This window comes from Myotis yumanensis, unplaced genomic scaffold, assembly GCF_028538775.1.
Source record: "Myotis yumanensis isolate MYYU_CA2020_CCGP unplaced genomic scaffold, mMyoYum1.0.hap1 SCAF_15, whole genome shotgun sequence".
Classification (NCBI taxonomy): domain Eukaryota; kingdom Metazoa; phylum Chordata; class Mammalia; order Chiroptera; family Vespertilionidae; genus Myotis; species Myotis yumanensis.
The window spans coordinates 30,494,884-30,510,492 of NW_027223766.1; the positions used below are offsets into that span (position 1 = coordinate 30,494,884).

At 43.0% G+C, this 15,609-nt stretch overlaps 1 protein-coding gene across 1 annotated transcript in view; it reads left to right on the top strand.

Moving 5' to 3' along the window:
• Window positions 1-14,668, top strand: part of SAMD12 (sterile alpha motif domain containing 12) — a 340,116-nt gene extending 325,448 nt beyond the window's left edge. Inside the window, exon 5 of the mRNA XM_070392126.1 lies at window positions 10,264-14,668. Within this exon, the coding sequence (XP_070248227.1) occupies window positions 10,264-10,286 (23 nt within the window). The 3' untranslated portion in view covers window positions 10,287-14,668. The remainder of the gene's footprint in view (window positions 1-10,263) is intronic.
• Window positions 14,669-15,609: the final 941 nt, after the last annotated feature.

Genomic DNA, 15,609 nt, shown 5'->3' on the forward strand with positions numbered 1-15,609 from the left:
TAGGGAGCTTGTGTGTCTCCAGGCTATTGGCCACAGGTGCGGTCCCTGAATGACCTCTCATAGGTCAACTTGAGGGCCTTAGCATTTGACTGGTCCAAGATGACATAAAGAAGGGAACAGGGACATCTACGAAGCAAGAAAGAAATAAAGTTTAAGCCCTGCAGCCTTGTAAGCAGTGTTATTTCAAACATCATAGTCTTGGACATCTGGGCTCTATTACCTGAAATCCCATTAAACCTTCAGTCTCATAATTCTGCATGGAACCTGGTAAATTGCAAGATCATGCTGATGGCCACCAGCCAGTTCAAGCAATTAATCACTAGGGTCCCCAAGCAGGTTAGCAACTCCTCCCACGTGGGTGCTTTAAGGGAAAACTGTGTACACAAAAGAAATAGCCCAATTCATGCAGTTTTCATAGCAACGTGCTTTGTAGCTCTGCCAACACAGAGAAATTATCTGTTATCATTAAGACATCCAAGCCTCATAACTTTTTCCTCAATGGAAATTAGTACTCACCAGCCCAGGGAAGATCCCCAAACCTTGTTAGCTGTAATATAGATTACAGACTGCTGAGAGCTGACGGATCCAGTTCAGACAAGACTAAGCCCTACCCTTTCCCCACTCTCAGCATTTTCTCATTTGGGGGAACTCAACTTGAACTGAGCTCTCTTTCCTTTTAAATTTTTCTAGAATGTCTGAACTATTTGCATTTTTTTCCCCTTGTTCCAGGCCAAAGGGCCAAAACCCAGAGCAAAGAAATAACCTAGGAGCCTGTCTTCAGAATCCTGGGGGGACATACCCCAAGGTGAAAGGACCATAACAAAAGAACTATTTCTCATAAGATTTTTTGCTTTGTTTTGCCAAATCAGAGGGTTCATGTAAACGAGATAATGTTCTGCACTTCAGAATGTTTACAAAGTCTTTCCTAATTACTATTTGTTTATAGAGTGATTCTGGGAACATGCTGGAGAAAGAGGGGAAGCCTGGAGCCCTCCCTAGAGAAAGGAGGAAGGAGGAGAGAGGGGATCAGAATTAAATTTACTACATAGGTGCAAAGATTTGGGGCTTCACTTGTCTTTTAAGGTTTTTTCTTCCTAAAATCTTTTTACCAAATCTTTCAGTCTCAGTTTTCAACTCTACAGAGATATGCTGTTCAATATGGTGGCCATTAGGTCCATGTAACCTGTAATTCATTTCAACTTAAATGAATTAAAATTAAATAAAATTCATTTCTACCAGGTCCTAGCCTCATATCAAGTGTTCAGTAGCTACATGTGGCTAATGGCTGCCACACTGGACAAAGCAGAAGGCTCCACGGGACAGGGCTGCTCTAGATTAAGGAACGCTATGGCCTTGCCACTCATAGACAAGCATTGTGTCACCTGAGAGCTCCTTAGACCTGTGTGATCTGCATTTTAACAAAATACCCAGATGGCTCATAGTCACTTTTAAATGTGAGAAGCACTGTTCTAAAATACCCTCCCACTCTAAGATTCTGTATGGTGACATCCGTTATTGTTAGCAGCATTATTTGTTCCTATTTATTTAGCTTGTATGGCATTATTTCAAAGAGATACTTCTAGCCCCTTGAGACTTGGCATGCAAAAGAAGAAACACTAAGTGTACCTTGTTTTCTCATTAAAAAGTGTGCTCTTCTCTTTCTCTTTGAAAAGCTGCAGGGTGTGCAGAATTTTGGGGTATTTTTTTTCTAAAGAAGTGACTCTTAGGAAATATTTTTTCAATAATGCCATTGCCTTGGTCAACAGAGAGGCCTCTGAAATTAAATAAGATTAAATAGAAACACAAAGAGGGGGATAGATGAACTTTAAAAAATAAAAGGAACTTGAATTATTCATGCAGTTGACGAACACGCAGGGTACCATGCTCTGTGACTGAGTGAGAGGGAGTACAGAGCAAGGCGAGAAATGAGGACACAATCACTCATAAGATCATCTCCCAGCTGGTCTGATGTTGTGGAGATGGGGAGGAATTTCCGTGGCAACTTGGATTAAATGTCCAATTGTATTCTTATGCTCTCTCATGAGATTCACTGTTGTTTGAGCCAGTGGACAGAGTTTTCTTCTGGAAAGTTCTGTGGGCTTTTAGAGTGGCTATTGGAATTTAATGACTTGAGATGCTTGCCTCTGTCCAGTGCAGAGAAGTGAATCACTGGAGTTGCCTCTAATTGGCTGTACAAATATCTCCATGTTGAGAGCATCGGGCCTGGATAATTCCTTCCAGAAACGTATCATCCCATATTCATGTGGTGCAAGGTGGTAGCTACTGTTGTCAGCAGGCTTCTGACTCAAGATGTCCATACTGTTGGGTGAGGTTTTGCCTGGGGAAATCATGACTTGAGACTAAATATGACAGGTGTCCTATATTATCACCAAGAATTTCTAGAGTTCAAATTCCTAAACCAGTTCTCATTAGAGAACAATACAATGGCCCCCAAATAAATTCTGCCCTTGCTTTAGAAAACTGCTAACCTCACTCATGTAGCTTTCACCAGACATTCATTCATTCAGCAAACATTTCAGAGCACCTTCCATATTCCAGGCATAACTACCACACCCTTCAGAAAGAAGAAAGAGGCATACTTGTTACCTGAAGAAACTTGGGGTAAGGAGCAGTGGTGCTTGAAGAGTGGTCCTCAGACAACAACATCGGTGTGCCCTGTAAGCATGTTAGAAATGCAAATCCACAGAACCACTCAAGACCTACTGAGTCCTATTCTTTCCACTTGGGGCCCAAAATCTGTGCTTTATCAAGCTGTCCTGTGGATTTCTAAATATAATAAAGGTCAAGAAGCATTAATCTAAAGACAGACATATCATCAAGAGATTCTGATATAGTATGATAAGTGCAATGATCAGTTCTAAACTCCTCCAGCCCTACAGGCCCCAAGGCAACATTGAACATTTTAGTAAGTGCTCAGTGAAATACATGTTGCTTCCTTGCTTGGTTGATTGATGCGTGAATCAACCTGTAGAAACTTTACAATACTGGGATGATGGAACATACCTGATCCCCAGGATTTGGGATGGTTTGGATAGCTTGCTTGGGTCTTGCCACTCCTGTTGGTACCCCTCTAAAACCCAGTGTTTGGAGCACTGCATTATATTATATCCAGGTTTCTTGGTATTTTATTGTGTGACGTGAACAAGACTATAAACCAGTTTCCCCACTGTCTACACACTTTTCTCTGTCTAAAGGACAAATAACTACTATCTAAGCACTGGGAAAAAGACATGGATGTTTTTCCCATGGATCTGTGCCAAGCTGGCTTTATAAAAATCATGGAGTTGCTTGTTAAACATAGAGAGTGCCAGACCTCCCTCTGGATGTTCTTAATCAATGGAATTGGAGAAAGGCTGGACAAAATAAAAATTGTAAGAACCTTTTTTTAAAATATATTTTATTGATTTTTCACAGAGAGGAAAGGAGAGGGATAGAGAGTTAGAGACATCGATGAGAGAGAAACATCGATCAGCTGCCTCCTGCACACTCCCTACTGGGGATGTTCCCGCAACCAAGGTATATGCCCTTGACCAGAATCGAACCTGGGACCCTGGAGTCTGCAGGCTGACGCTCTATCCACTGAGCCAAACTGGTTAGGGCTGTAAGAACCTTTTTGAGATGAGTCTGATGGGCTCAAGTTTGAGAATCTCAGAGTTTTTAGAACCCTGGAATCCAGAGACTCAATTTAATCCAGAGGAAACAGAGTCCATTTCCAAGAGGACTTTGAGCCGCATATTATAGACTAGCTGCTCTACTTGTAGTTGAACAGTAAGGGTACAAATATGTTATTGGTTTGTGTGTTTTCTTTCCTAGGGCTGGAAAAAAAGGAGAGAGACAGTTTGCACAGAAGTTCATTCTTGTATTTCTCACTCAGAGGAGGGGTGTGTGTGTGTGTGTGTGTGTGTGTGTGTGTGTGTGTGTGTGTGTGTGTGATGGTGGTGGTGATGGTCAAGCTTCACTCATTTAACACTCCCTAAAGAGAGGTGTCAGCCCAAGCCAATGAGGACTGCAGAGCCACTCCTTTCTGCAGAAAGACTTCTGTTATAATCAGGAGCCAATCACATTCTAATTGAAACAATAAAACTCTCTTAGGGCTGAGAGAGTAGGGGACAGAGGTCAAGGCCTGTCTAGGTATAAATGATTGCCTGGAAATGTTCCCATGGGCCCTTGGGATCTCATATTTCCTGCTTAGCACTTCTGGAATCAGTGGGCTCCTGACATGTCATAACCAGATCAAGGGTCACAGACTGGCCTACAGGCTGCAACCTGTGTTAGGTCATTTATCTCTCCGAGCCTGACTTTCTTCATCTGTGTACAGGCACACCTCGTTTTATTGCACTTCACTTTATTGTGATTCACCAATGTTGCATATTTTATAAATCAAAGGTGAGACCCTCTATTTATTGCAATACTCACTTTATTGTGGTGGCCTGGAATGAAATCCACAGTATTTCTGAAGCATGTCTTTACTGAGGTCATGGTATTTACCTCCTCAGGTTGCTGCAAAATGGACACAGGTTCTTAGTAGGAGGCTAGGCACGTGGTAAGTACTAGGTTGATGGTAGTGCTTACTATTGTAGTCATTGTTGTCTACAGACTCTGTGTTAGTTGGTGTTCTCCAGAGAAACAGAACGAATGGGAGATATTGGTTCTCCAATAGAAGATATATGTATATATCTATAGATAGATATCTACAGAGCAAGAGAGTGAGGAATTGGCTCACACAATTATGGAGGCTTAAGATCTGCACCTCAAGATCTTTGGCCAGTAAAATGGAGACCCAGGACAGCTGATGGTGTAAGTTCCAGTCCAAAGGCAGAAAAATACTGATGTCCCAACTCAAAAAGAGGCAGAGAGTCAATTCTCCTTCACTCTGTCTTTTATTCTATCCAGGCCTTCTGTGGATTGACTGAGGCCCACCCACATTAGCAAAGACAATCTGCTCTACTCAGTCTACTGATTCAAATGTCAATCTCACCCAGAAACACCCTTACAGACACACTCAGAATACTGTTTCACACCCCAGCTGGCATGGCTCAGTGGTTGAGTATCAACCTATGAACCAGGAGGTCATGGTTCAATTCCCAGTCAGGGCACATGCCCAATCCCCAGTGTGGAGCATGCAGGAGGCAGACAATCAATGATTCTCTCTCATCATTGACGTTTCTATCTCTCCTTCCCTCTCCCTTCCTCTCTGAAATCAATCAAAATATATTTTTTAAATAAAATAATACTGTTTTGCCAGACATCTGGGTACCGCATGGACCAGTCAAGTCCACACATAAATTAACCCTCACAAGGTTAGGAAAGATCACTGTTGGTATGTATCACCTTTTTTATTGCCCTTAGCCTAAGCCCACTGCCATCCTGATACCCATTGTGTCTGGGATGCTGACCTCAGTCGTCATGCAGTCAGGGGGGGTAGGGGTGACTTCTTAATCATACTGTCAGAGACAAACATCCCTCCACTTGTTGGGGGCAGGTAGTGGCAGAAATGAAACCAGTACAACTGAGAATGTGTCCCACTTCTCCCACCAAAGTGCTAGTAGCAGAGTTTAGTTTTATTGCCACATCCATCTTCCTTTGTCCTTCTTTTATCTCCTAACTTCTCCCATACATACTAATTAATTAATTGAGCATACCTGTTTAAATCATCCAATCTTGATTCTTATAATAGCTTGCCTGTGAGGGCTCTAAAAGTTAGAAAATGATTTAATATTAGAGGTTTTGATTACATTGAATATAAAATCAAATAAAATGAGCAAATGATGAATAGAAGAGGGGAGTGAGGTTTGAAATTAGCCATATTTCCTGTACGCACAAGAGGCACACTTATGTTGGTTTTTATCTTGGCCTATTTTAGGAGTGATATATTTGGCTCACAACCAGGGGTAGAAGATAAACAAGGACCCGTATCCTCTAAACCAACCTTACACTATTGACATTTTGAGCCTGATAATTCTTCAAAGTAAGGGGCTGTCCTATGCATTCTAGGATATTTTAAGCAGGGTCCCTGGCGTATACCCCATTAGATGCCAGGAGTACCCCTGAAGCTGTGACAACCGAAAATGTCTCCGACATTGCTGTGGGCAACACTGCACTCAGTTGAGAACCACTGCTCTAAACATAGGAAATACTTTAGACTGTTAAGTAAAACCTACTTTCTCTAGGTCAAACCTCTTATTTATGGTACTTTATGTATAGGATTCACGTTTGATGGGCATTCTTCTAGCTATACAAACACAATTATTTGCTTTCTCTCCTGTGTTTTCATTGGAACAAAGGAATTTGCTTTTCCAACACATTTCTTACCAAGCCAGGAAAGCCCTGTGGTGAGAACAGATCTGGTTTCTAGTCTCCGCTCTATGCATTCTGGCAGTATGGCTGTGACAAGTTAATGAACTTGGTCTCAGTTTTTCCAGGTGTGTTATGAGGATAATGCAATTTAGAGCTCAAAGATGGCGGTGAGGGATTCAATGAGTGGCAGCCTATAAAACTGTAGTTGGCCCATTGTAGCTGCTCAATAAATGTTAGTTCTGCTTATTACTGACTATTATGTGGGGGCCACCGTGGGTGTCACTCCTTTGGAATGTGCATCTCACACCTTATATAAATAGTCCCACATCCATCGAAGTGCAATTCAGGCCCACCCCAAATTCCTCAAGCCTGAGTCACATAAAATACACAGATGGACGATATGGCTCTTCTTTTTGAATGGGAGATACCACACAGCCTTTTCTAGAGGTGAAGGCTTATTTCTTCCCTTCATCCCATGAGAAGCGAGGCCTCCTGCACACAGTAGCTGTACTTCTTCCCCAGACACGCCGATCCCTTCAGCCCCTGCAGCTGGAACGGGGAAAAGCAGAGTGGACACAGTCAGTCCCAGAGCTGTTCTTGAACGCTCTGCAAGGCCAGCATTGTCTCCCAGGCCAGCCCCTTCCTGCCTTTGATATGAATCCTCCGTATCAAGGAACTGTCTGTTAAAGTCTGCGCTCATCTGGGAGAGAGTGGAAGCCAGAGAGTGTGGACTGTGCCCTTGGCAGGCGTGGAATGTTATCTCTTGGAGGCTGCAAAGGCTTGACCTCCAGGCACATCGTGTCTTTTTCCTGGCTCCCAGCTTTGGCATTAGAACACTGCCCCATTTGTGTCTCTGGTTTCTCTAGGAAATCTTGGGAATTTGTAATAATAATAATAATAATGATAATAATAATAATAATAAATGGTAGCCATCACTTAGCAGATATTTAGTATTCACCAAAAACCACACAAAGTGCTTTTTCTACCATCACAGCAGCCCAGTGAGGTGGTGATTACGATCACCATTTTGAGGTGAAGACATTGAGAAATTCATGTTTCAACATCATATAACTAGGAAGTGATGAGTTTAGGATGTCAACGCAGATCCTCCTGATTTCAAAGCTCTTAGTCACTAACGTTTCCCTACCCATCTGGACGTCCAGGCCACAGGGCTACAGAGGAGCTGGGTTCCCAGAAGCCTAAGTGACTAATGTTGGCTCATCACACAGAGATTTAAAGGGAACATATTGAAGAACCACAGGTGAAAGGGCCTTAAAGTGCAATGGGCTCAGCTCGTGTTCCATGGCTACAGTGTGGTTGCTAAAGGGAGATACATTTGTTTGGCATCGGCTACCAGAGGCTCACGTGGAAAACAGGGTTATTTGGAGAAGCAGCAACTGCGATAACTGTTCACTGACCCTGACTTGGGATGCAAAGCATAGTAGTTAAATAGCATTCACTCTTGCCGAAACCGGTTTGGCTCAGTGGATAGAGCGTCTGCCTGCGGACTGAAGGGTCCCGGGTTCAATTCCGGTCAAGGGCATGTACCTTGGTTGCGGGCACATCCCCAGTGGGGAGTGTGCAGGAGGCGGCTGATCGATGTTTCTCTCTCATCGATGTTTCTCACTCTCTATCTCTCTCCCTTCCTCTCTGTAAAAAATTAATAAAATATATACAAAAATAGCATTCACTCTTTATCATCATTATTCATTTTTAAGTTTTATTTTACAGATTATTCTTAATCCTACTTTTCCAGAGTCACACATTTTCCAGAGCTGACTTGAGCAAAGATCTTAAGGAGGCTGGACTGTGTCAGGTTCCTAGAAATCTTTCCTGTTCCATGTACTGCTCCCCTGTAGGTCGCCTTGCACGAAAGACTTTTACTCATGTGTTTTCTAACCCCCCCTTCAATAGTACTAGAGCATTATCTCTTAATGCAGTTGTGAAGTATTTATTTTCAAGGTACTATTAGTGAGGGAACACAACCCTGGATGCTGTAGTCAGTCGATGCTCACAGGTCAAATCTGCATCCTTGTGGCCTAAGTTTTGTGGTTGATTTGCAAAATATTGTGATGAGAATAATAAAAAATTCTAGTGTTTTCATTATTTCACTTCCAGTGCTTTGCTATGCATATGTGTAAGCTTTATATTGTAGTATATCATAGCTGTTTACCGTGTTGCTCCATAATCATCATAATTATTACTTTAGTGCCCATGCAATCATCCATCTTGTTAACACATCATCATTTAGGAGACTGGTTGTTTCCAGTTTTTCCACTATTATAAATAACCTCTAGGTTACGTATTTGTGTGTACAGCTTCTTTCATTTTTTGTTATTATTTCCTTAGGATATACTCCTAGAATGGGATCACTTCGTCAAGGAATGTGAATTTTTAATGGTTTCTAAATAAATTGGCGCTGTTTCTCCAGTTTGCAATGCCACCAGCAGTATATTAGTATTTTACTTTCATTACAGGCTTATCGGTAGTGTGTATTATTATTTTATATTTAGCATGCTTAAATAGTACCTTCCTTTGTTTTTGTGTTTTCTCCAAAATAGCGAGCTTTAATCAAACATGTGCTTATACATTGTGCATGCTCTCCGTTTGAAAAGCCAGTTTGAAAACAGAGTAGATTTGTTTTTAACCTCAAGAACCCTTGCCATCCACTCCCATGGCACAATAACTTTGTGTATTACAAAGTTATACACAAACTAATATTGATAGTTTTCTGAGAAAAACATTATATCACATGCCTATATTAACTACTAAATGAGGCTCTGTGTACAGGAACTGTAGGGAGAACCCAGGTAAAATAATAGAAAAATTTTTAAATAAAAAATTAGAACATTAAGATCTGCACCAGCAGTCCCAAGGCCAAAAGCAGGGTTGCAATTCAAGTAGCTCAGTCTCTGACCAGATGTTGATGCCTTTCTCTGATCTCTAACCTGCTCAGCCAGCCTGATTTTTCACGTAGCAAACTCGGGAGCTCCAGCCACACTGCCTCCAATATTTCCTCCTAGGTTTCAGCTCAGGAAAGCTTCTTGATGGATGAACCCCTCCTCCCCACCCCACCCCAAATAAAAACCTGCCTTCACACCATTCCCAACCTGATCTCCTTCCAGATTAAGTAAATACTTGAAACCTTACCATGTAAGAAATAGTTTTCCCAACCACAGCCCACCAGGGCTGAATGCCAAGTCCAGAGATCTGGTTTTGCCCTCACTTCCAGGTGTCAGAAACTAAGAATGAACAGAGCCACTTTAACATAGAGCTGGGGCTGCCGTGCCTGAGGAGCTACCTCGCACATCTTAGGCCTCAAACCTTGGAGTCTTAAAATGGAAAATAAACTCTGGACTGGGCCTAACGCAACATCCTACCCCAAAGAACTGTTTGCAACGATAACAAGAAACAGAGATGATGACTACTCCCTGGTGACTGTAGGACTAAAATCAAAATCCTTGTTTGGAATCAGCATCACTCTGTGAACTTATCGGCACCAATAGAAATGCCTTCCTTCTATTGATGTAATTGTCCCCCTTCCCTTTCTCATAAATATCTACTGCCTTTACCTGCTAGTCAGAACATTATTTGGGCTTCTGCCTGAATCAGTGCTTACCTGAATGGCTATTCTTTTTCTTTTAATCTCAAATAAATGCCGGTTGCCTCTCCCGTGGGAAGGCGTTTTATTTTCAGGTGAACACAGGCCACCTGGCCTATTCCTGCGATGGACGTCTTCCATGCTCCACCAACGGTAGAAGGACATTTCAGGAATCCAAGCCACCCTTATTTGTCCTGGAGTTGAGTGACCAGTCTCTTCGCTAGAACTTTCTCTTTCACCTAAGGATGTTAGGGCTTGTTGCAATAGTATGACTGCTGCTTCCTACCAGAACCTGGGGACATAAAGTAATAAATTATTGTGTCTTCCCCTGTTTCTTCTTGCAGCCTCAATCGAGGGTTCTCCATAAACGTGGCGAGCCTTCCAAGCTACTCTCCTGCCAGTGGATATGAACATGACCTGCTCCTCCCAGAGAGACTAACTCATGGCCCTGCCACACGATCCCCTTGGAGCATTGACAGATTAACCAGATTAACCGCAGGGGAAAGCACCCATCCAGTCAAGCTGATGGGCTCTGGAACATCTTAGTTTGCCGTGGATTTGAAAACGAGGTGCATTACATGCAGTGCCCACTCGTTGCAAGCGGTCATCGGCAGACGATTAGCTGGAACACTGCTTCCAGTTTTCATCACTGTGCATCACTCCGGCACCCTTTGGGGAGCTGTCTGTGCCCCTCCCTGGAAGTCCTGTTTCCGCATGGCAACTACTGGATTCTCTTACTATGTGTGCAGATGGCATGATGTGTTAGACAACAATTACAGCAGTTTTGCAATCTCGGTGGAGGTGTTTACCATAGTGTGCCCTGGTAGGAATGTCCACATGTCTCCATTATGTTAGTTATGACATCTAAAAGTATTCTGTCCAGCTCTTAAGCACTTTATAGGAGACACGAATCAGCACGTTCAGTACTTGTGAGAAAAGAAGGATTTTCTTTTTTGTTTTTTTCTTTATAAATCTTGTCTTATTTCTGGCGCAGACTGTCTGAGACAAAGTCCACTCCTAGCATAGCCCCAGTTGTTTATGGCAGATGGGTGTAAATATGGCCACAATACTGTTAGACTTAACCTCTTGATACTTTCCTGAACAACTGGATCCCAAAGGGAAGCAGAAGTGGGCTAATTGTAATACCTTAGCTCCTGGTTGCTTGCACTGAGGCACAACGTAACCGCTTGCACATACAACCACTCAAACACAGGAGGCTTCTTCTTGGCCAACGTGCATGCTCTCGAAGTCTACAGAAGAGTTCTTTCAAATCAAAAACAGGGAAATAGCCTTCTTTTAATCGAAGACCATGCTGGGTTGATGTTAAGGGCAGCAGAATGCAGTTTGCCAGTGGTCTGACTTTAAAACCATGGAAGACTTCCTAGGTCAAGTTCAAATCATAGCTCTCTGGGGAGAAAAACCAGCAAGTGACTCCTGAGTGCCTAGAGAAGGAAAAAGGTCCAATTGCACATGAGGTTTTCTCTTCAATAGAGAACCTGCTAGTCCCTGTTAATTCTTTCTGGGATTATACCCACAACTAGTTTTTTTGTTTGTTTGTTTTACTGTCTTACAACAAAGCACAGTCCTGGGGAAAAGGTCAATCCAGTTATTGCTTATCTTTAAGCATTAGAAAATTGTCCAATGAACTGATCCTACAGAATGTTTTAGCATTTTTTTCCCTGAAAATATAAATTTGGCTGAATCAAAAACTCAGCAAAGCATGTTCTGTGTGCCCATGGTCTCAGCCTGGCACTGACAGGCATGGAATAATTTGCTATAAATACATGGGACAACTCTGGGACCCTTCTAGCACAAGCAAGCTGTGCCTTTTAGGGGGTCACCAGACACCCTCTCCTGCATTTTTGCTTCCCCTGGGGTCTCAGGAAACCATAGCCCACTGAAAAAAAGGGCTTACACTGAGATTTGGAAACCTGACAGGGAAGAGCAGAGAGGTTCAAAGGTGTTTGGGGTGAATCACCCAATAGGGTGACTCACCTGTCAGGTTGCGGTGCCAAAGAAGGGGACTTCCAAGAGGGAACTCAGAGGAGTTTCAGATACCCCCAAGATCTGACCCTCCAACATGTTAGCAACAGGACCATCAGGCCTCCAGCAGACCACAATTCTTTACAAACCCTGCTGCCAGCTCCTCTGGACATAGCATGCCAATCTCCACTCAGCTCCTCGTTTTCAATTCCAAGAGCAGGGTTTCATCCTTTCATTCCTCCCTTTATTCAGCAAGTATTTGCTGAGCACCTACTATGTGCCAAACATTGTGCTGGGGCAGCAACAGTGTACAAGGCAGAGTCTCTCCACCTTTTGAAAGAGCTCCTTCTCCCGAACGCTGTCCCCATCCCATCTTTTTCATAAGGACAACAGCATTCACCCCCTGCCAGAGTAAGCTGGGAAAATGCCTGGAAAAGGGGGCAGAGGAGGAAGGGGTGGTGGACGGCATTGAGCCACATATTGGCACCCTTCATGCGTAGCCAACTCTCCCAGGGCCCAGATGTAGCTGGGAAGAGCTTCCTAGAGCAGCTCTCCATTGGTTTCTTTGATGTCTATCCTGGTCACCTATATTGCCATCCTTTACAGAGACACGAAAACCTCCTTTGCTGTATTCTCTGAAACTCCAATTCCATAATTAGTCCTGGGGACACAGAATTGGACCTGATGCATCCAAAAGTACTACTGCCAGATGCTGAGAGAGCATAGCTGGGAATTGATTGGTTTAACCAGGACATTCTGAGACCACCGCTAGCACCCGTGGAAAGTCAGACACGCTTGATGTTGCAGATGTTCATAAAATGACAATGGTTCATCTTCATCCTTACTTACTCTGGCTTTTGTGAAATACATTCTGAGCAATTAAATAAGTTGAGTTTCCTAGCTTTTTTTTTTTTAGTTAAAAGAGTGCTGGAAAATGGTGGTGGGTGAAGTTGGAGCTGAGAAAGACTAAGAAGAAGACAATGAAAGAGCCCAGTTGAAGATGGCTTCTCTAAAAATGCCTTAATTCCTGGCAAGTACCACATATTTGCAGATGAACTACAACTGCTTACCAAACTGTCCACCTCTGTTTGAAATCACTTCAGGGGATGCTTTTGAAAACATGGGAGCATCAAATCTGAGTTGTCACGAGCTGAGCCAGCAAAATGGAGAAATGATGCCATTCTTGGGGCCCAAGATTCTTTGTTACGTGTCGATGCTGTTTCCCACAGTTCCTTTTTGCTGTGCTGTATCTTCTTCCTAAGATGCATATGGGGAATCCGACCTCCAGAAGGTCAGAAATGGCTGGGGTGAGTTTTGTTTAGTAGGAAGCAGGAGACAGGGAGGTGTGGGATAAATGTGTTGCTGTCCCAAAGCTCCAAGAATTGTAAACTGTTGATGTCTAACTTTTCCTTAAACCCGTGCTACACCTTTTATGAAAAGGCTGACACCCACAGTGTACAGGAAAAGCACTCTTAGGAATGAACAGAAATAAATAATTACCAGACTCCCCTGTGTGCCATGGAGATTAGCTTTTTCCAACTTCAGAACTGAATTTAAATATGCAGAACATCCAGGTTCTGCTAGGGTGATAAGCAATCACTTCAGTAGTTTATGACAGACCTAGTGGGGTAGAGACCCCAAGAGCTTTCTTTGTGGGTAACGTTGCATCTTCTCATCTTCAAATCCTGCTCAGGCTCTGTGAGGTGTGTTACCACACACCTGATGCTACCTCCAAAATATGGGTAAACAGCACACAGGTCTCTGCAGAAACACTTCGAAGTTGCTCACACAAAGGCTCAGAGACCTTAGTTCTGAGGGAATTCTGCTATTTTTAATGTTCCAGAGGAAAAGGAATAAATTCGTGAGAATATAAACTCAGGATAAACTCAGATGGATTTACCCCCTCATTACTTGCCAATGTGCTTTGTCTGCAAACGTCGCCCAATTGATTTTGGGGAGGAACACTAGAAATCTCAAGGAAGAAAGATTTTTGAGACCCCCCCAGCACTTTAGTTTCACCAAAACCTCCTCTTCCCAGAGCATTAGTAGCTCCATTCTTTGTGGTGTTTTTCTCTACATTCTTTAGGGCAATTTTGTTACTTGACAACTAGACTTAAAGCTTCCATAGTCTCTTTTTGAACATCTAATCTTTGAAAATGACATATATTCCTTGATGCACTAAAGGCTGTTTTTATCCACCTTTCCCACAGTTCCCTCCACCCCACTTTTTTTGCTTTGTTTTGTGATTTTGTTTTAATTTCTACTTTTGACAGTGTTCTGTGGGTAGATTTCAAGTATTCTATAAAGAACTCAAACAGAAAAACATAGTCATCCCTCCACCCCCACTCCCTGGCCCAGTACTGACTAGGAATTCCTTCTTAAGCTTGATCTTGGTGAAATCTTGCTGCCCAAACCCCAGTGGGACATATCTTCTCATCTTTGGGGGGATGGCTGGTCATTGCTACTAATTAAAAAGAGGCCTCCCTGGCCAGTGTTGCTCGGTTGTTTGGGCATTATTCCATGCACCAAGAGGTTGGATTCCCTGTCAGGGCACATGCCCCAATTTCGGACACAATCCCTGGTAGAAGATGTACAGGAAACAGCTGATCAATGTTTCACTCCCACATTGATGTTTCTCTCTGTCTCCCTCTCCCTTCCTCTCTCACTAAAAAAAATTTTTAAAAAATCAATAAAGAAAAAAAGAGGCCATGAGATCATGGAAGAGGACAGACCAGAAGCTGCATTGGGTTAGGGGACAGGTGTGTGTGTGTGTGGTGGGGGGGGGGGGGGGGGAGGGGGGGCAGGACTCTATTTCAAAGACAAGCACTGCCCCTTAGTCTCTTTAGATCTCCATCTAACCCTGTAGCCAGAAAACTATCTTAGGAATTCTGCTTTATCAGTGTGTATGATTTCTGGCACCACTGCTTAACTTCAAGATCAAAGAGAATCACGTTTCCATTATGTTGCTCTGGTGACTTACTCTAGTGGGGAGACGGAGCATGCTTTAGAAAGCTGACCACCTGTGGGAAGCCTAAGGAAAAGCTGGCCAAGTGCACAGAGAGGTTCTGCCACAGAAAGAGCAAACTAGATACTTCCTTGCAGATTCTCATTTGGGAAGGTGGCTAGAGGGATGGTCTCCTTGCTGGTTTTCTTTGGACCATCAGCTTGGCTCCGCAGGGAAAGAGCTGGGCTGAGGGCAAGCACTGCTTCTGGGGTCTGAAATTTTTAGGGTGAAATTCACCTGCAACAATTGGAAAGGGGAAGTGCCACTGAGTATTGTTCCAGTTTTAGACCCCTTGCCCAACAGCACAAAGACTGGGAAATGACTTGCTTTGGTCAATCTGGAGTTTCATTCGCCATGTAGGATTATTTTAAAATCTTGACACACTCCAAGCATTCTTACTTCAGGGCTTCCTTTCCCCAATTCCATCAAGCACCAGAAGTGACCAGCAACATACACCTAATAATAAAATTTCAAAGGAACCATATGATTTGCATTGAATTGCAGTTGACTGGTTGACATAATATTAAGTGTTTGGGGTAGTTAGACATTATTTCTGATTACACAACCTTCTTTTTACTGGAGCCAGTGGTTCAGGCATTTCATTTGTTTAATTGCTTGTTTTGTTGTTGTGTTCCAAACTTTAAACATTTACAGAAGGCTTAGAAGGGCTCTTTAATGCAGGCCTTTTTGCCTAAAGTGCAGA